Raw genomic sequence first — 22,478 nt, 5'->3', positions numbered from 1 at the left:
TTATTGGCCTGTCTGCCTTTTCTCACTAGCACAGGGAAGCTCTTTCACTTTCACTTGCTCTTTGTCCGTCCAGATCCCGTGGAGAATGCCCAGAACATACGAGCTGAGGGCAAGTAGACTCAGCACAGAAAAGCACAAATCACTTTTCAGCTTGGTCTTTCTGTGCGCTGCGGTGGCCAGAACTGACTACGCCATGATGACTGACGCCAACGTGTCTGCACGATCGTCACCGCCAGTTGACATATAAGACAGGGTACCCCCACTTCACACGCTTCTAAGTCCTGCAAAGCAACCTGTAGCACGCAGGACACGGCCTGAGCTGTGTGCCATTTAACAGGAAGCTCTCAAAAGAATGTTTCCAAAAGGACTATTTCTTCCTACAAGCTAAAAAATAATGTCTCACCTACAAATAATTAAACCTGACTTAACATTATTGCTGCTGGGTCATAATTAAACAAGAATGAAAGAACTCTTAATAGGATTGCGATCAAGTCTTTGTGTTCCTGAATCATGTGTTAGAGTCTTAGTTGAAACCAGGTTTCAGAGGAAACACCCTTTCCTTTGAGGAAAAGTGAAACTCAAGCAAGATCGAATTCTATGGCTACCAAATCCAGCTCCCATTCCCACCCAAATCCTGTCCAAATCCTCCTTACCCTTCAAATCCTGGGGCTTCAGACCCCTTCCTCCACTAGACCTGAAGACACACCCCGCCCTAAGTCCTCTGGGTTTGAATACTCCCACGCAGAGTACAACTACTCAGTGCTGTCTGCTGTTCTCTGTGCTTGTGGCAGTTAATATAACTTCCCAATCCCTTATTCAGTAAACTTCTCCACTTGGGAAGCATCTTCCTTTTGCTGATAACTCCACACCCAGCACCTACCTTAGAGTTAGGTGAATAATAGCTACTCTTTAAAACCATGATTGATCATCATAGGAAAAGTCACATATTTTTAAAAAGCTGGGGGTTTATAAGATGATTCTTCATAAGATTCCTTTCATAAGATCCTTCAGTGAGGTTGAAATATGATTCTCTTAAGAAAAATTAGGTGAATATACATCTGTTGTATAAAGCAAAGTATTCTACTAAGTAGTGGTTAGTGCAAAGTAACCATGCCTATCTATAATCTCTGAACTACAGAGAAAACTCCTCCTCTCCCACCCTCCCCCTCCAATCATCCAGATCTCAACATCCATGTCAGTTTGATCATTGTTCTGCCATAAAGAAAATCCATGGTGTCATTCAACAGCATTTTGTGCTCCAAAGCTCCCATACAGTAAGGAACCTCAGCCTCATGATTCTACAGTGCACAGAGGAGAACACTGCTGACATTGAAGATACTCATTCCCACTCCCTCACTCAGTCACCAAGCTGACCTTCATTCAGCTGCACCTTCCCAAGATCTACCATGTCCGGAGATCCAAACAACCAGACCAGGCCCCTCCTAAGATGTTGGACCTCTTGGCAATGTGTCCAAAGACAGAATGCCAGTGTGACTCTCTTCCTGGGAAGCCACCTCTGACAGAGAGATGGCTATCTGCTGGGGACAGAGGGGTAAGAGGGTTTCCCCATAAATGGGACACTGTGCTGGGTCAGGCACAAGAAAGCAGAAATGTGATATCACAGCAAGGCTTCATTGGCTTGGGAGTCCCAGAGACCAGATGAAATGCCAGGTCTGACTCTGCCAATATGGAGTTTCTGTGGTCAGAAGACTTTTACTTCTATGAAACCCAGTTTTCTCACTGGTGGGGCAGGAGGGGGTGGAGAGAGAGAGAGTAGAAAATGTGGCTTTGAAAAAAATCTTTCAAGCCTCTGATTTTGACAGTGAGCACCTACTAGGTGTGAGGTCCTACGACAGGCGCCATGGACATAAAGATTATGATACATTTTTCATTAATCTGGAATTATGCTCTAGTGGAAAAAAGAAAGTTGACTCCAGCACTGAAACTCTCTTATGTTAGACTCTGTATATGCACATACACTCCAAACCCATAAATGTCGGGCATTACACAACACACATCAAAAATGCAGATAGCTATTAAGTCTTATACTTGTTCAGAGAAAGGGATAGGTTATTATTAAATGGGGGTCTCTGAGGAAAGTTTCATAGACAAAGAAACATAAGTGTCTTTGAAGGATAGCAGAATGATTTTCAGAATATATTTCCTATTCTCCTCAGAAATCAGAGGGATAGAAAAAAATTCCATCAGACCAGCGTTTCTCAGTGTGGAATAGGTGTGGGGAGGTGTATGTGAGAGAGAAATGGGGAGCTTGGGATCAGATAAGTTGAGAAAAAGTAGACCGAACAAAGATAATTTTTCCCCATTACAGGTCTCCTCAAGAACTCCAACAAACAAACAAATATGTGTTGAGACTCTCCAAGAGAGGTCAAAAATACAGTGACCCCAACTAAGGGCCAGAGAGTCTTTTTTTTTCTTACAGCTTCTGAAGAATCCAGCTTCTCAGGGTTCCGGCAAATACCCTTTGAAGAACAGTGTACTGAAGAGACTGTCAACTCCCTAAGGTCTGGGCCTGGGTCTGGTTCACTTTAGCACCCGGTATGGCACATGGGAAAGAGTCAATGAAACATCATAAAATGCAAACTTGCTGAATGACCTGATGAGTAGTCACTGACTTCTAAGTGAAGAGACCAGCACGCCCAATGACACAGAGGCAAGATTACGCCCGGGAGCAAGACATCACCTCTCTGCGACTTCACCCCCACTGTCCAAGCTCCAGGTGGGCACAGGTAGGAGTTTCAGGTGAGGTTGTCTTTACCTTCTCAAGAAACTAACTCCTACAAATCCATTGGTCCTCAAAGACTAACTCCCCTTCCCAAAAAGGATAATAAAAGCTTCATGGAAAATGTTGGCATTTCTTTTCTTTTCTAAGAATGAGGAATAAATCCGTTATAATATTCATAGGACAGACTCTAGGATGTAGTGACAGATTTTCTTTGTTTCTTTACTGCCACCTTCTGGTTTCCAGGCAACTACGTGGCAAACTAAAAATGCCACCTCATATTTGTATTTCACTATGAAATTTTAAGCATTTGCTCACACCCTTTACCTCATACGCTATTACATGAGTTAGAAGTGACCGGGGTGGCCTTTACTCTTTTTCATTTGACCCAAAAGTAACATAAAATTTAAATGATTTGATTAGTGATAGAAAGTTAGGAGCATACCAAGGACTAACCGTGCCTGTTGGTTTTTCCAATGAGCAAACACTGGGTTTTAGCCGTTTGGCTTTATCCAGCTAGATTTGCAAAGAGTTCCACTGTTCTCTCATCCCTTCACAAGCACAACCTTGAACGGAAAATCCCATGCCCTTAAATAAAGAAGATGATGCTGTTCAAATATACCCTGATCTTTTCAAGGGTAAAATCCATTCCACTTTACAAAGTCTTTGAGAGCACAATGTAGAGGGTCTAAAATTGATATTTTATCTGATAATCTAGATACCATAATGCCCTATGCAATGCTACCTCAAGAAGGTCGTTAGCCAGGTATGCTTCCTGAACATACCTTGGTCTGGAAGCAGCAATAGAGTTGGGTTAGGTACGGGTGTTTCCGTGCCAGAGCCAAAATCCTCTTCTCTGTCATCGTGCAGTCCACGTCATCATCCTGAAGGATGACATCCTTCTTTAAGACTTTCACAGCATACACTTCATCTTTGCCCTTGAGTTCCGCCAACATGACCTGCAATTGATCAAAATGGCCCCATCAATCTATGCATGCATAAAATCAAAAGAAACACAAGTTAAATGCCACATACTTTGAAAACTAATTTTTTCCCTTTAATTTTAAATACCACAACAGCATTAAAAAATGTTTAGGAAAAACTACTCATTCTTATATAACTACTATAGTTTATTTATTTTTAATTTCTGGCACAGTGCCCAGGCATAGGAAAAAGAAGTCCAATGCACATCTATCTACGATTAGTCATACCTTCACGTATGCTCATCATATTTACAATATAGTACAGCAAACAGAGTAATTACTTTTAACTGAATGTTACTTTGTAAGCATTTTCTACATGCTCTCCATTATTATGGTTGCTTATACTCAATTCAAATAAATACACTATAATTTATTTAACCATTTCCCTCAAATCAGACACCTACGCTATATCTAATTATTAAGTATCATAAGTAAATAGCATTGAGTATTTTGTACATAATATTTTCCTGTTTCTTTTGGGTTACATGCTTAAGACAGATATCCACAGAAGTAGATTAAAGAATTAAACATTTTGCACATTTCCTGACTTATTTTTAAAAAGGATGTGTAATACAATGTGCCACTAGCAACACAAAAGTGTTTTAGTTTCATGCAATTTATCAACCTTGAGTGCTTTCACTTAAGTTTTTTTTACTCATTTAATAGGTGTGAAATGTTACCTCAATGCTATTTCAACTTGCACTTTTTTCTTTCTCTTTCTTTCTTTTTTTAAGAGATGAGGTCTCACTGCATCACCCAGGCTGGAGTGCAGTGGCAGGAGCTCATTTCACTGCAGCCTCGAACTCTCCAGGGCTCAAGCAATCCTCCCACTTGAGCCTTCCAAGTAGCTAGGATGACAGTGGCCAGCCACTGTGCCTGGCTCTGAAACTTTAAAAATTTGTTTTCTAGCTATTTCTTTTTATGTGAATTATTTGTGAACTAGTTATCTGCAATGTTATTAATTTATTGCAAATTTATAAACATACGATAAAGATATCAACATTTTATTTTCTGCAAAGATTACTCTAAGCCTGTTTTATGATTTTTTGTTATTTTTTTCTATTGAAAAGAATCATTTCTCTTTATGTGCTTGAATCTATCCTTGTTTGCCTATGGTTTCTTCTACAGCTTTAAAGCTGGAGACATGATTCCTTTTGCAGAGAGCTAACTAACAGTTCTATTTTCTGAAAACGTTCCTGTATTTGATACTTTTGCATTCATTCACCTACAAATGTCACAAGCCTTTCTTTTTTTAAATAACTCCTTAGTATTCTAATGGAAGTTGTCAAAGCTAAAAAGCAGCCACTCAAAATCTTGCTGAGGGCACTGGGGATGATAACCTGAACACCCTTTGTCACCCACAAGTCACTCACTCTTTAAAACTGGCTCACACTTTGGCTGTGATTTTTCCTAAGAAGCAACCTAAACTCTCCAGAGTTAAAGTGCTTATCCTGACTACACTATATGGAAACCTGGAAACCGAGTCTGATCGTTCCCTTTGAATCTCACTCAAAATTAAATCAAGTCCTGTCCATATCCCAGAGTCATGCCTAGCCAGAGGACTGGGGTCTGCTTCTTATTTAGCCCGTCTCTAAGGAATGTGATTGCTTCAGCTTTTACTGTTCAAGTAAACTCTAGTTACCTCCCGCCACCGTGATCTCAAGATGAGATAGGGGCAGGTGAGATGGCTGGGAACCAGCTGGAATGGGCCTACAGCTGTCACCTTCAAGAGTGCAGCGCACGCGAGGGCATGTGACCCCCAAGAGCCGCCTGGTCCCGGAGGCCCCAGAAACATGACACCCAGGCACAGCTTTGAGAAGAGCCAGGGGAGAGCCAGGGTGAAATGCTAACCAGATTCCTGAGCTCTCCGCCCTCCTTTCTTCTTAATGAACAGGGTTTTTTTTTCCCTCTTCCATCTCACCCAGCCATCAGGATGGTGGATGATCACCATCAAGGCTTTACTGAGCACACTGGAAGCCACACCCCACACCACTGTGTCTCCAAGGGGAGCAGGTATGGGGAATTGGCCCCAAGGGCAGAGGACATGATCCAAGAGATGATTACTCTCATTCTCTTGCCACATGAGGAGGATAAACAAAACATGTATTAAGTGTCAGAAAAACCGTTAAATAACATTTAACTTCCAAAGTAATGCATGCTAAGATTTGCTTTGAACCCTAAGTTCACTGGAGGCAGAGATTCTAGAATTCATTTTCAAAGTCTTCATAATCAAATAGAACAGAATTTCAGATGATGGATCTCTGAAGGAGGGAAGAAATGTATTGATACTATCATTGACGATGGAATGTTCAGTATATATACAGCACTGTAAACTTTTTGAAGTGCTTTCCAATCCACTGTCTCCCTTGATTCCTGTCCCCATTTGACAAATAAAAAAAAAGCCCTTAACTCTAAAGAGGTTAAATCACTACACTAAGGTCCCATGGCCATTAACAGTTGAGCCAGGGGTCCCGTGTGCTTGGCCTCGGGCCATTGCCACCCGACAAGGAAGGACAGCATAAGCCCGCTGAAAGGTTCTTCTTTAATCTTAGGTCCACCAGAGGCGGCATTGCCAAGGGGCAGAGGAAACCAGCACTTCCGCCCACGCGTGCCACAGACCTTGCCGAAGCTGCCTTTGCCCAACACCTTGATGAAGTTGAACTCGTCCAGGCCCAGGCGCTTGGCCTGGCCTTGCCGGACTTCCCCGTTCTCGCCAGGGCCCGCCAGCTGCCCGTCAGCGGACGACGCTGCCCGGTGCTCCTCCCCTCGGTTGTCGAATGACAAGGCCTTCCGGATGTTGTTTTCAAGTTCTTTCAGTTCTAGGCCAAGGGCAACAAGATGCCGAGTTAGTGCACAGCTCGCGAACCCTTCCCGTTTTAGGACTCATTCCCAGAATTCCCCGTGAGCTCCCAGCCTGCTGTCTGGGGCTTCATAGCAACAGACCCAGAGTGGCATCCCACACGCCTTCCTTTCTTTGCTCAACACATGCTCGTTGGCACCTAACGTACAGCAGGGCCCAGCTGTGCAAAGAGGACGACATAGTCCCTGCCCTGTCCTCACAAGCTCCTTCAGATCGCACCGGACCTGGCCGCCTCGCTGAAGCCTCCCTTGCCAGGTGGCCCCTCTATTCTTCTAAGAGTAGCACAGGACTCCAGGCCTTCCTAGAGCGCTGTGGGGTCAGGGGCAGCAAGGACCTCCCAAGTTTCCTTTGAAGATTAAAACTAATCGACATCACAGTAATCACTGGTGACGCGATTATTTCAACAACTGAGACTAAGAAGGCTTCACACCTCCCAAGGTCTTTACCTGGCCTTGTTGCTGGGTTTATTCTACATATCCATCTCACGAGATTATCTAACAAAATGAGCAACGGGTTCATCACTAACCAAAGAATTGCTTCCCAGGGTGATGTGATGCAGATTATCTCCTATGGGGAGGGAATTCCCCATAGGAGAACCATGAGACGGCCTTGTGCCTCCCTCCTGAGCATGTGACCTGAATTACCTGCGGCTGATAAGGCTGGGTGCTCCTCTGACCTTTCCTATGTGAAGAAGCTTTGCGGTTAGCTACTCATTCCCCAAGACACACACTCTACTGTGCAGGAACGGGCGTCTTGAGCAAAAAACAATTTTAAGAGATGCTTGAGAATAGCTGGGATTACAGACAGGGAATGTAGACTAGTAAGCCCTGGGAGTGAGAATCAGGCAGGAGTGACCACATGCCCCTTGACAGAAAGATCTTCAGCTTCTTTTCAGAAGGACAGAGGCCCCTGAGGGCTCAGCTCACAGAATTCCGAGATCTTTCTTAGATCTGGAGTTTGGCTCCTCTGGGATGTGCTGGCTCGCTGGGGAGGGAAGCGGGGGAGGGGCAGCGGAGTCCACAGCTATTCCCACACCAATTCAGCAGCTACCCGTCACTCTTAACGCAGTGTAATTTTTAATCTCACCACGGAGCTAAACGTTTCTGTCATTAAATGGATTTTGGAAGGCAAAACTAAGCGTTTGGGGACTAAAGGCCCTGACTCAACCTGATCTCAGGTTTGGGGTATGACAATGGGAGGGGTTGTCAAATTCAACTTGCGTGAGTGGTCTGACTGGTCTAGGGCCAGACACTGGGCAGAGAGCTAAGAAAAGAAGCTGGACCGCTCTCCATCCCCTAAACCAAGAACCAGGGAAAGGGGCCAGGGACACTAACAAACCGTAACATCACATACTCTCTCTCTCTCACCCTGTCCTGGAAGGAATTTAAGGCAGGCATGGCCATTTAAACGCCCAGCCCTCAAGAAAGCCTTGCAGAGTGCAGAACAACGATTAGATCGACAAGGAAAGGGTGTCTGAAGACCTTCCAAGGTGTCTCTAGCTGTGTCCACTAACAAGGTCATGCCTAGGTGAAGAGGCCTAAGTGCCTGCCTAGGTCTTTCCGGTGACAGAGCTCAGAGGTAAGGAAGCAAATCTGAGGCTCTCACCCTGGTCACAAGGGGAGGTGGGTGCTGACTTGGACCGATCGTCCTCGGACGGCGAGCTTCCAGAAGCAGGCTGCGGGGACTCAGCACCAGCAATGAGCTAGAGAGGAGAGAAGGAAGGAAAAGCCGTCAGAAGAAAGGGTTCAGGATATGACAACAAGCGCTGCGCGGGCCCCTGGTGCGCAGTGGCACTTGCTGGACTGATATTCTGGAAGACTCCAGGCTTCAATTGCCAATTAAAGGGAAGAAAAACAAGAGTATCTATTTGTTCAATTTTTATTCTATCCATTCTATCCAAATACAGGTGACCTTTCCGAGCAAAGCTCAAACCTTACCTCTTCCAGAAAGCCTCCCTCTGTCTATCCAAGCAATGCAAGTTATCTCATCAAAGCAACGTGACACATTGTCTCCAACACCTGTTTGGTACTTACTATCTTCTTCAGCTTTATACAGTTAGTATCTTTATGTGTACATTGTGTGAGAGCGGGGTTCTCTCCTCAACTGTAAGTTCTCTGAAGATAAGACTGCCCAGTGCTTTTATCACCCCCAGTGACTTGCATAACAGACGCTCAGTAAGTATTTTCAGACGTACTGAAATTGTTGGCAAATTTTAATAGAACACTCTCAGTGACATTTATTTCTTGGCACAGCCACTTAAGTTGCCATTAAAGTCAGCAGTTTGGGCTAAGTCACACCACAAACACGTCTGGTCCCTTTCACTCTTTTTCCGCCCACTGTGAGCATGTGTCCTTTCCGGATGGCGGGCTCTTGTAAGGGGCAACACAGGGAACCAGAGCCCCGGGAAGGCTTTGCCGTTTCCGGCCCAGGGCACCCTCCCCCATCCTGTTAGACTAACTCGAGCTGTGATGTGGCTTTTTCCAGCTTTTGCATCAGGAACATCGCAGCAATGAAGACATCAGGACTTCTGTCCTGCAGCCTTTCGCCCCACACCTTCCTCAATTTCTCCACGCTGGCTTCTCACTGTCATGTCCCCCACATCCACAGTGGCAGACGCTGTCCCACTGCTGACATCACAGCCCGTGCACGGATGGCAGAGAGGGCAGGTACTGCGTTTCTTCTTTCAGTGTTTTAGGACAAAGACCCTGTCTTTACCTCTAACCAGAAAAAATAAAGAAAGACCCATATCTCCTGAAAAGGACTTGCTAGGGCTCAAACGTGTCTAACGCTGTCATCAGTGTTTGCGGGACTCTCCTCTCCAGCGGGGGCCCTGGCGTTCTTGGGGACTGACATCCCGGCTCAACGCTGACGCCTTGGGTCAACAACCGACGTCCTGTTCCCACCAGTGGGATTTACAGAGCCGAGAAGAGCCACCAAAACTACAAAATCTCACAGTTAACCAGGGAGAAGAGAATTTTTTCTCTGAAACCCTTGTAAACCAGCTTTGTTTATTGAGAACCGAGCGAAGGAGAAGTTTAAGAAAATGAAAACAATCCCTCCCTTCCCACGTAAGAGAAAAGGCTCTTCTGGGAGGCAAAGACATGGGCAGGTTCTAAAATGAGCAGATAACTAGGAAACTCGGGGCCTTTAAGAAGGTGTTTCAGGGCAAACTTCAGGGAGAACATTTGGGAGTCCAGACTGCAGGGCACCTAGAGTCAGACTTGCTTTCCTAGCAGAGAGCCCGGGGCTGTCTGACAGGGAGCCTCCAGGGCCGCTCCCCCTGCACCCTTTCACCAGCATCTCCTGCCCAGTGAGCATGTTTCTGATTTTCTCATAAGGTACTTTTCAAAGACCTCTTCAATTTTCTAGGCGAGGAGCCAAGGCTGAAGAAGAGCCTGTAAACAAAGTGCTACAGATGCCTTCAGCTCTATTCACATCTGTGGGCCCTCGCTTGGCAAAGTACCATTTGAGCAAACGGATCTCTTCCTACTGATATTTGGAATGTCACACAGATCGGTCTCCAAAGAAAGGTCCAGATGTTTCATGTCATGGAATATTAACAATATTCCTCAGGCAGCTCAGTGCTGGTACTAGCACGGATCTCTTTGGCTTTCTCCCTAGAAAAGAATGTGGTTCCAACTCTTCCTCCATTTATCCTCATTATAATAATACCAGGGGCAAAGTTCAGGAGCTGACATTGCTTTCCATGCCAGTTCTGGAGGCAGATAAGTTTTTTTTTTTTTTTGGTCTCGAGTTAACCTTTTTCTAGAAGAAATTCCAAAGTCCTCATCTCAAAGCTTATATTTCTCTGGGAAACATAACCCTTGAGGGCTTGCCTTGTTTTCACCCCACTTTTGGAGCTGAAGGAGACTTCAATGTTACCTGCCTGGCCTCTTTTTTTTTTTTTTTTTTTTTTTTTGTAATTTAAGCACATACTGTTTACAGTAAAATACCTCAAACCCACGAATCATTTTTTTTTTTTTTTTTTTTTTTTGAGACAGAATCTCACTCTGTTGCCCGGGCTAGAGTGCCGTGACGTCAACCTAGCTCACAGCAACCTCAAACTCCTGGCTCAAGCAATCCTCCTGCCTCAGCCTCCCGAGTAGCTGGGACTACAGGCATGCACCACCATGCCCGGCTAATTTTTTCTATATATGTTTTTAGTTGGCCAATTAATTTCTTTCTATTTTTAGTAGAGACAGGGTCTCGCTCTTGCTCAGGCTGGTTTCGAACTCCTGACCTTGAGCGATCTAGCCTGCCTCAGCCTCCCAGAGTGCTAGGATTACAGGCGTGAGCCACTGGGCCTAGCCCATGAATCTGAAAACCTCACTTCAGAGCACCCTCAGGAAGCCAGCACAGAGACGCTAGCCCAGAAGTGCTCCAGAAATGCTAGCAAATAGCCAGTTACCTTTTTCCTCCTCTGGCCACTGTTTGTGATTTTGTCTGGCGTGACACCCAGGTCGGCCAGCACTTTGGCGATTCCTCTGGCGTCCACGCCACAGTTGGGGGCCACGTTGGTCTCACATCGACGGTGGACGTTCATTTTGCACACTGTTAGGAGACATGGAGAAGAGAGTTCATGGCCTAAAACTACGGTTTTATCTGATTGTATGAGATGTTCATGAAATGCTACATGTTCATTTGACATTGAATTTGGAAAATGCAAAAAAGAAAAAGAAAAAGAAATACCACCCATCATCCCATCACACAGAACTAAAATAATCTATCAAACCACCTTGTAGAGACAACCACTGTTTCTAGTTACTTCCTTCTAGCCATTCTTTCTACACATATTAAGTATAGATAAATAAATATCACATTTGTATTTCCAGCCAGGGAGAATAAAGACTCTAGGAGAACTTAACTCCTTTCTCTGAAACAAAGTTATTTTGAATTTTGGACCCAAATGGATCATATGTATGCAGTCTACCCCATTAATCTGCTAAATGTTGGAATATTCCTGAGAGAGGAATGCCCACAGTTGAACTTCTAAAGCTCCTTTCAGATCTACAGCCTGAATTCACTGAACACTTTTGTTTTTCCCACATCACTTGGTTGTCCCTGGGGTAGGACATCAAAGGTGAAAGCATAAACTGCTCACTTCCAGTCAGCATGTAACCAGCTTAGAAGCCAGCACTCCATTCTAACAAGTAAAAAGCTGAACAAATTATAAAATCAACAACTCTTCTTAGAAATATCTGTGAAGCAAGCTGCTGAATTATCCCAGGGCAAACGGCTGCCCCCAAATTGGACAGCCCACCAGGCAAACACAGAGAATGACAAGTTACTGGAGCAGAAACCCCTGCAGGAACAGCGCCAGGGGAGAAACACTTGAACTGTAACTGGCCAAGTGCTGGGGGCTCGGTGCAGACAAGCCAGAGTCAAAGGCTCTAGGGGGGATCCAGTCATGGGGGGACCCCAGGCTTTTGTGCATTCCGCCCCCAGGAGTTCAACCCGATTCTGACAGTAAATATGAGAAAAATCCCCTCATGGTTTCAGCAAGAGGAAGGAGAAAAAGAACCACTTTTGAAATAGGCCAGAGCATTCTGCTACTCTTAAGGCTTTCCCTTAGGAGAAGCTATTTTACCAGCACTTAAGCTACTGGGGTTTCATCAGCTCCAACTCCCAGCCCACTCTAGCCACCCTGTCCCACCAAAGGGAAGACTGAGAAGCACTTTTGAAGTTCACAGTTCAGAAGCACAGGCTCAGTGAAGACCTAATCGCGGGCCTGTAGACTGCTCTCTCTCCCTGCACACCTTACCCCCACATTATGAAAGGCCTGTTTACTGCACTTCCTTTTATCTAGGACGTAACATCTGGCTAGCAAGAGACAATTGCAAGGCATACTAAAAGGCAAAAAACACAGTTTCAAGAGATAGCGCAAGCATCAGAACTAGATTTAGATATGGCAGGGATTTTGGAATATCAGATTGGGAATTTAAAATAGCTATAATTAATATGCGAAGGACTCTAGATAAGGCACACAGCATGTTAGAACAGATGGGCAATGTAAACAGAAGTGGAAATTCTAAGACAGGCTCAAGAAGAAGTGCTAGAGATCAAAACCACTCACAGAAATGAAGAATGCTTTTGATGGGCTTATTACTAATAGTAAACTGGACATGGCTGCAGAAACAAACTCCGAGGTTAAAGATATAGCAATAGAAACTTCAAAAATGAAACAAAATAAAGAGAATAAAGACTGGCGGCGAGGGGGGGGGGACAAAATATCCAGAGACTGTGGGAAACTACAAATGGTGCAACATGTGCATAAAGAGAATACCAGAAAGAAAAGAGAAAGGAAAAGAAATATTATATAATTAATGACTGGAAGTTTCCTCAAATTAATATATGACACCAAACCACAGATCCAGGAAGCTCAGGTAATAGGAATCAGGATAAATGCCAAAAACAAGCAAACAACAACAACAAAAAAAACTATACCTGGGAATATTTTCAAACTACAGAAGATCAAGACAAAAAAAAAAAAAAATCCTGAAAGAAGTCAGAGGAAAAAGAATCTTACCTATAGAGGAAGAAAAGATATATATATATATATATATATATATATATATATATATATATATATATATATATATACAAACCATGCTACCCAGAAGAGAGTAGGGTGAAGTATTTACAATGTTGAGATTAAAACCCCACCAACCCAGGATTCTCTATCCTACAAAGATATTATTCAAAAGGAGAGAGATGAAAGGTGTGGGTCTTGTTTCAGTCTTCTACATGTGGCTATCCAGTTTTCCCAGTACCATTTATTTAATAAGGATTCTTTTCCCCAGTGTATGTTTTTGTCTGCTTTGTTGAAGATTAGTTGGCTATATGAGGATGGTTTTATATCTGGGTTCTCTGTTCTGTTCCACTGGTCAATGTCCCTGTTCTTGTGCCAGTAAAAAGCTATTTTAATGACTATAGCCTTGTAGTATAGTTTGAAGTCTGATAAATTGATACCTCCTATTTTGTTTTTATTGCCTAGGATTGATCTTGCTATACGGGGTCTTCTCTGGTTCCATATGAAGTGTAAAATTATTTTTTCTATATCTGTGAAAAATGATGATGGTATTTTGATAGGGATTGCGTTGACTCTGTAGGTCACTTTGGGTAGTATAGACATTTTAACAATGTTGATTCTGCCGACCCATGAGCATGGTATATTCTTTCACCTCTCATAAAAATCAACTCACGCTGGGTAACAGACTTGAACCTTAGGGGTGAAACTATTAGAATTCTAGAGGAAAATGTTGGAAATACTCTTCTAGACATTGGCCTAGGCAAAGAATTTATGAAGAAGACCCCAAAGGCAATCACAGCAGCAACGATAATAAACAAATGGGACGTGATCAAATTCAAAAGCTTCTGCACAGCCAAAGAAACTGTCAAGAGAACAAACAGAAAACCCACAGAATGGGAGAAAATTTTTGCAAGCTACACGTCTGATAAAGGGCTGATAACTAGAATCTATTTAGAACTCAGGCAAATCAGCAAGAAGAAATCAAACAATTCTATCAAAAAATGGGCAAAGGACATGAACAGAAACTTCTCAAAAGACGACAGAATAATGGCCAACAAACATGAAAAAATGCTCAACATTTCTAATCATCAGGGAAATGCAAATCAAAACCACAATGAGATATCACTTAACTCCAGTGAGAATGGCCTTTATCAAAAAGTCCCCAAACAACAAATGCTGGCGTGGATGCAGAGAGAGAGGAACACTTCTACACTGCCGGTGGGACTGCAAAACTAGTTCAACTTCTGTGGAAAGCAATATGGAGATACCTCAAAGCAATACAAGTAGATCTACCATTTGATCCAGCAATTCCACTACTGGGCATCTACCCAAAAGATCAAGAGTCACTTTATGAAAAAGACACCTGTACTCGAATGTTTATAGCAGCACGTCACAATTGCAAAGCTATGGAAACAACCCAAGTGCCTATCAATTCATGAGTGGATTAATAAACTGTGGTATATGTATACCATGGAATACTACTCAGCTTTAAGAAACAATGGTGAGGCTGGGGGTGGTGGCTCTCGCCTGTAATCCTAGCACTCTGGGAGGCCAAGATGGGTGGATTGCTCGAGATCAGGAGTTCGAAACCAGCCTGAGCAAGAGCAAGACCCCATCTCTACTATAAATAGAAAGAAATTAATTGGCCAACTAATATATATATGGAAAAAGTTAGCCGGGCATGGTGGCACATGCCTGTAGTCCCAGCTACTCAGGAGGCTGAGGCAGGAGGATTGCCTGAGCCCAGGAGTTTGAGGTTGCTGTGAGCTAGGCTGACGCCAAGGCATTTACTCTAGCCTGGGCAACAAAGCGAGACTCTGTCTCAAAAAAAAAAAAAAAAAAAAGAAACAATGGTGATATAGCACCTCTTGTATTCCTGGATACAGCTGGAACCCATTCTACTAAGTGAAGTATCTCAAGAATGGAAAAACAAGCACCACATGTACTCACCAGCAAATTGGTATTAAAGGATCAACACCTAAGTGGACATATAGGAATAACATTTATTGGGTGTCGGGAGGGTGGGAGGGGGGAGGAGGGGATGGGTATATACAACATCAACGAGTAAGATGTGCAAAATTTGGGGGATCGACACGCTTGAAACTCTTACTCGAGGGGGGAGGGGGGCATGGGCAATATATGTAACCTTAACACTTGTACCCCCATAATACGCTAAAATAAAAATAATAATTTTTTAAAAAGTAAAGGAGAAATAAAAACTTTCTCAAGACACACAAAAATTGAGGGAATTTATGGGCAGTTGATCTGCCTTGAAAGAAATGATAAAAGACATTCTCCAGAGAGAAGACAAATGACATACCTGAGAAACTGGGATCTACATAAAGGAAGAGCAGGTGAAGAAATGTGAAGGGGTAAGTGAAGGTAAAATAAAAACTTGGTTTTTTTTTATTCTTAATTGATCTAACAGATAGTAGTTTGCTCAAAATAATAACAATGTGTCCGATTATATGTGATCGTGGTATATATAGGCTACATATGTTTACACGTAAGTGAAATAAATAAAAGCAGTGAGATAAGGGATGGGATTGGAGGAATTAGGATTACTGTTATTATAAGGTACTTATACTACCATGAAGCAGTATAGTATTATTTGCAAGTGGACTTGTATTACTTCTAAATGCATATTGCAAACTTTAGAGAAACCACTAACATAAATTGAAAGAAAAGAAGTATAACTAATATGGCTAAGAAAGGAAAGAAAATTAAATCATAAAATGAATGCTCAAATTAAAACCACAGAAAGCATAAAAAGAGTAGAATACCAAAATAGGATAAAGAGCAAGGGTAACAAATAGAAAACAGTATCAAATATGGGAGATATTAATTCCACTGTATCAATAGCTGCTTCAAATGTTAATGATCTAAATATACCAGTTAAGAGAAATCATCATAGTGGATTATAAAACAAGACCTAATCATACATTGTTGATAAGAAACCCATTTTAAATATAAAAAATCATAGATTAAAAGTAAGGACCTGGAGAAAGACATACTGTGCTAACATTAATCAAAAGAAAGCAGGAGTGGCTAATTTCAGACAAAGCTGACTTCAGAGCAAGGCAAATTATCAGGAAGGGAAAGGGGCATTTCTTCAAGAAAACGTAATCCTTAATGTGCAAGTATCTAACAACAGAACATCAAAATAAGTGAGGCAAAAACTGGTAGAACTACAAGGAGAAATAGATGGCTCCACTATTACAGCTAGAGACGTCAGTACTCTTCTATATGAAGAGAACAGCAAGCAGAAAATCATCAAGGACATTGTTGAACTCAACATCATCATCAATCAACTGGATATAACTGAAATCTATTGGTGACTTCATTCCGTAACAGCACGATACATATACTTCTCAAGTATATGAAATGGACCAATTGCTTGAAAGATAATCTACCAAAAGTCATGCAAGAAGAAATAGACAATATAAATAGGCCTATATCTAGTAAAGAAATTGAATCAATAATTGATAACTTCCAAAACAGAAAACAATAGGCCCAAAAGGTGAATTCTAACAAACATTTAAGGAGGAAGTTATATCAATTCTCTATAATATCTTCCAGAAGATAGAAACAGAGGGGATACAACCAAACTCACTTTATGAGGCCACCATTATTTTAATAGCAAAAGAAAACAAAGACATTACAAGAAAACTACAGACCAATTGCTCTTATTAACATAGATGCAAAATTCCTCAAGAACTTATCAGCAAATTGAATCCCACAATGTACAATAAGAATTACATATCATGCCCAAGTGGGATTTATCTTAGGCATGCAAGGCTGGTTCAACATTTAAAAATCAATTAATGTAATCAATCATAGATTGATTACACAGGCTAAAGAAGAAAAATCATATAATCCTATCAATAGATGCAGAAATAGCATTTGACAAAACCTAACACCCATTTATGACAAAATATCTCAGCAACCAAGGAATAGAAGGGAACTTCCACAACTTAGTAAAGAACATTTACAGAAACCCTACAGCTAACATCATACTTAATGGTAAGAAAACAGAAGATTTCCTGCTGAGATCAGAAATATGACAAGGATGTCCTTTCTCACTACTCCTTTTCAAGATTATACTGGAAGTTCTAACTAATGCAATAAGATAAGGAAAGGAAAAAAATGTATGCTAATTGGAAAGGAAGAAATAAATCTGTCTTTGTAGATGACATGATTATCTATGTAGAAAATCCAAAAGAATCAACAAAAACTCTTGGAACCAAAGAGTGATTATAGCAAGTTTGCAGAATACAAAGCTGACATATGAAAGTTACTTGTTTTCCTATATAACAGCAATGAACAAGTGGAATTTAAAATTAAAAACATAATACCATTTTCATTAACACCCTCCAAAATGAAATACTTGAGTATAAATTAAATACAACAAAAACGTAAAATATCTATATGAGGAAAACTACCAAAACTTGAAAGAAATCAAGGAAGAACTAAATAAATGGAGAGCTATTACATGTCCATGAATAGGAAGACTCAAAATTGTCAAGATGTCAGTTCTCCCAAATTTGACCTATAAATTCAATGCAATCTCAATCAAAATCCCAGAAAGTTATTTTGTGGATATTGACAAACTGATTCTAAAATTTTTATGAAGAGGCAAAAGATATAGACTAGCCAACACAATATCAAAGGAGAACAATGAAGTCAGAAGACTGACACTACTCAATGTCAAGATTCACCAGAAAGCCACAGTAATCAGGATAATGTGGAATTGGCAAAAGAATAGACAAATAGATAAATGGAAGACTAGAGAGCCCAGAAATAGGCTCATATAAAGATAGTAAAGTGATCTTTGACAAAATAACAAAATCAACATAATGGAGCAAAAAGTAGTCTTTTCAACAAATAGTGCCAGCATAACTGGACATGCAAAACAATCTAGACACAGACCCTATACCCCTCACAAAAATTAACCCAAATGGATCACAGACCCAAATGTAAATTGCAAAACTATGAAAGTCCTAGAAAATAATGTAGGAGAAAATCTAGGTGAGTTCAGCTATGGAGACGACTTTTTAGATGCAACACCATGATGCATGGACATGATCCATAAAAGAAATAACAAGCTGAACTTCATTAAAATCAAAAACTTTTGCTCTGAAAAAAGAATAACTATCAACAGAATGAGAAAACAGTAACAGACTGGGAGTAAATATCTGCAAAAGACATATCTGATAAAGGACTGTTATCCAAAATAGAGAACTCTTGAAACTCAACAACAACAAAATGAACAACCCAATTAAAAAATGGGAAAAAGACCTGAGCATAAATCTCATCAAAAAAGATATTCAGATAGTAAATAAACATTTGAGAAGATGCCCTACATCACATGTCATTGTGGAATTACAAATTAAAACAACGAGATACAACTATGTGCCTATTAACATGGCCCAAATCCAAAACACTGACAACATCAAATGCTGGTGAGGATATGGAGCAACAGGAATTTTCCATTCATTGCTGGTGGGAATGCAAAACAGTACAGCCACCTTGGGAGACAGTTTGGCAGCTTCTTACAAAACTAAATATGCTCTTACCATATGATCCAGCAATTGTGCTACTGGTATTTGCCCAAATGAGCTGAAAACGTATGCCTATACAAAAACTTTCACATAAATGTTTAAAGCAGTTTTATTTATAATTGCTCCAACTTGGAAGCAATCAAGGTATCCTTCAGTAGGTGAATGGTCAAACTGTGGTATATCTAGACAATGGAAAATTATTCAGCCTTAAAAAGAAAGGAGCTATCAAGCCATGAAAAGACATGGAGAACATTAAAGGCTTACTAAGTGAAAGAAGCCAATCTGAAAAGGCTACACTCTGTATGATTCCAACTATATGACACTCTGGAAAAGGTAAAACTATGGAAACAGTAACAGAATCAGTAGTTGGCAGGAGTTAGGAGAGAAAGGGATGAATAGGTAGAAACACGGAGGATTTTTAGGGCAGTGGAACTCTTCTCTAAGACACAATAATGGTAGATTCATGTCATTGTAAGTTTGTTCAAACTCACGGTAGAGTATGACACAAGAGTGAACCTTAATGTAAACTCTAATCTTGGATAATAATGTGTTGATTAGGTTCATCAATTGTTTCACATTGACTATTAACCAATGTACCATTCTGGGGCAGGATGTTGACAGTGAAGAGACCATGCATGTGTCAGGGCAAGGATATATGGGAAATCTCTGTACCTTCTGCTCAATTTTGCTGTTAACTTAAAGCTGTTCTTAAAAAAAAAAAAAAAAGTCTATTAAAAGTTTTTAAGAAAACAAAACCATCCCTGGAATGAAACCAGGCAGGATGGGGCAGACCTCCGGAGTGCTCTGCAAAATCTGATTACTGATGGCACGACACCCCTCAACCAGGCTTGGAGAGGTCAACTGGGCCACTGAACCAAAGATGCCCACGGGCCACAGGCAGGGTGGGTGTGGTGGTGGGCGGGGGCTTTCTCAGGCAGCAACACCCGACAAGAAAGCACCACCACAGCCAGGCCATGGCGCTGGCTCGACCAATTGAGCTATTGCTAATGACCACCTGAAAACACCACCTGAAACACTCTGCTTGGAATTTTCCATCCTACTCCCCTTAGCAACAGCTGCCCTGGACTCTCACTCATCTTACCTGCTCTGCCCACTAAGCCCATGAAGGCCCTCCTCCTCTGCCTCTTTGTGAGATGACAGACATGGCGAGAATAGAGCCAAAGGGAGAGAGAATTTCGTGGCCTGGGCAACTGCTCTAAATAACTTAACCACCAGCGCCCTCTGGTGTTGAAATGCTGGACCTGCCTGTCCTGACAAAACAACTTAGGCTGGCTGGTCAGCAAAGCAGAAATAGTTTTGAGGACTTCACTTTTGATTTTTAAAAAGTATTATTTTTTGCCATTTCTCTGGGATACCTACACAGCCAACTCAGTATGTAACAAAAAAATTGCAATCACACGTCAGGTAAAATAGACGACATGAGACAGTGACTCTGAAAGTGCTTTGAGAATCCTGGAACCAGGGACACAGCAGGCCTAGGAAGGGGAGCCCCAGACAATCCAGGCAGTCCCAGTGGGAGCACAGGCCCTGAGGGTGTCACTGGAAGGCTGCAGACCAGCAAAGGAGAGTGGATGTGCCAGGTGGAACCAAAAGAACTCTGAGGGGCACTCACATTAACATGACCAAAAGAACACCCAAGGCCCTTCCCCCATCACTACTGGGGAGCACCCTTTAAGGCCTCTCTTTCCAGGATACTTCCTATTGCCCACTTTCACTGGATGAAGTTGTGCAGGGAAGCAACAGAGCAGCTTTGCCCAGGGCCGCCTATAAAAGGAGAATCGCTATTCCGCTACTGCACCCAGCTAGTCACCACGTATTTGTTGAGCACCTGCTATGTGTTGGGTGGCATAGCACAATTCTATTAGGACAGATTGGGCGGCTTGGGCACACTGACCTTCATCTTCTATACATATTCTACTGTCACTAGGAGAGACTTTGTTTCCATCTGCTTTATAGCCGAGATTGATGACCTGAGAACAATGACAGAGCCATGCCAAGCCTGAGAAGACACTCAGACCTACGTGTGCTGCAGGAATTTCTTTATCTGAGGGTAATTTGGCCCTTCAGGGTAAGCCAGGGCAATGGCTTGATTTCTTAACAGGTTCCAGTCAGTCATGCCATGCTCAGAGACAGAAAGCAAACAATAGTAAATAGGAAACTGCACGCTTGTGTAATAGAAGTTGTCAGGGTGTGGGGCAGAGTCACTGACTGTAGCATCTCAGGCAAAAGAGGAGGAAGAGGTTAGAGCAAAGCCCACTGGGGTCATGCTGGGCCAAATGTCACCAGAAAGAGATTTGGGAGTGCTGACCACAGCGGAACCATCACTCAGAGCTTTCCAAGGACCACGACTGGCCTACCGTTTGCTACTCAGCATTCCCCAGACAAGAACTCGGACTGAGTCTCTCACCGACCTTCAGTGTGTGTGGGGAGGCATTCGTCGTGGTCCCCAAGCATTGCCAGGTCCCACTGCAAAGGACCTCAAATCGACTGAGAGCACTCCCATTTGCTCCCTACTCCCCATCCCAGGTCTCTCTCCTCCCTCAAGGTGTGGCTCAAGCCCCATCTCCCTTTCCTGACCACCTGGCCCTGCTGCCCCCTTGCCTGTGAATTGCTCCCCATTATTTCCGATTCACTGCCTGAATGATGGTCCATTATTTCATTTGTTATATTTAGTGCCTGAGTACAAGTTTCTAGAAGGCTAAAGAAGTTCTGTATTTCCAAGTTCTCCATCACACCTTGCACAAACCAAGGTGTTTTTCAGTGGGTTCTAACTCTATGAAAAGTAGTAATACTTAGGCAGCATAAACAACTATCAGACCAGACCCCAACAGAGAAACCAAAACTCTAAACTCACATGAGTTTGTGTTGTCCACAGAAAATTAAACGTCAACGCAAAAGAAGGTAAAGCAGTCCATTAACACAACCTGAATTAAAAACCAACCAACAAAAGCACCTTTGTGTCATTCCCTCCTTGTGTAATTCAACCACCAAAATAAAAGGGCTTAAAGTTCCTCTTGGACTTCTAGGAACCTTTCTTCCATAAATATTTATACATATGCACAAAGACGCATGTATGAAGATGTTTGCAGCAGCATTGATTAAAATAGTGATGGCACAGAAACAAGTAAATGTCCATCACGAGGCCAATATTTAAATACTCCATGGAGCATTGATAATCTGGACTTTCAAGCAGTCATTAAAAAGAATAAAACAGACTTCTATGCACAGCCTTGGAAAGACCCCGAGATGTATCGTCATAAAAGAAAATTACAGAACAACACATACAGGATTGGATTAAATATCGACTGAGTACCAAAGTTCAGGCTATGTTCTAGGTAGTAGGACAATAGCAGAGAAAATAGATAAAAATCTCTGCACCCGTGGAGCTTATATTCTACCGGAGAGAGAGAAAAAATATGTAATTTAGAATGTGAGAAGGTGGTAAGCACTATGGTGAACAAGATCAGAGGAAGGTGATGGAAGGTAAGAGATGAGAGCTTCAGTTTCTGAAAGAGTGGTCAGCGTGGACCCCACAGACTGGACAATCCTGTTTGTGGGGTGGGATTGGGGGTACTGGTGTGGTGGGCAGCCCCGAAGCTGGTTCCTGGTAATCCCTGCCTCCTGACATTCACATCCTGACGGCATTTCCTCCCACTGAGTATGGGCTGGACCTGGTGACTGTCATCTAATGAACAGAGAATGTCAAAAGCGATGAGATGTCCTTTTTGAGGTTAAGTTACAAAAGACTGGTTTGTGTCTTGGGCATCCTCTCTCACTTGCCCGC

At 42.3% G+C, this 22,478-nt stretch overlaps 1 protein-coding gene across 3 annotated transcripts in view; it reads right to left on the bottom strand.

Moving 5' to 3' along the window:
- Positions 1–22,478, bottom strand: part of PRKCE (protein kinase C epsilon) — a 478,538-nt gene that overhangs the window by 149,094 nt on the left and 306,966 nt on the right. For all 3 annotated transcript variants that reach the window (XM_012755911.2, XM_012755894.2, XM_012755903.2), the window contains 4 exons: positions 10,992–11,134; positions 8,189–8,285; positions 6,343–6,542; positions 3,526–3,699 (listed from right to left, as the gene is read on the bottom strand). In XM_012755911.2, the coding sequence (XP_012611365.1) occupies positions 3,526–3,699; positions 6,343–6,542; positions 8,189–8,285; positions 10,992–11,134 (614 nt within the window). The remainder of the gene's footprint in view (positions 1–3,525; positions 3,700–6,342; positions 6,543–8,188; positions 8,286–10,991; positions 11,135–22,478) is intronic.

Source organism: Microcebus murinus, chromosome 3 (genome assembly GCF_040939455.1).
Source record: "Microcebus murinus isolate Inina chromosome 3, M.murinus_Inina_mat1.0, whole genome shotgun sequence".
NCBI classification, from domain to species: Eukaryota; Metazoa; Chordata; class Mammalia; order Primates; family Cheirogaleidae; genus Microcebus; species Microcebus murinus.
The sequence above is the reverse complement of the archived record's forward strand: the minus strand, read 5'-3'. Positions and strand labels throughout refer to the sequence as shown.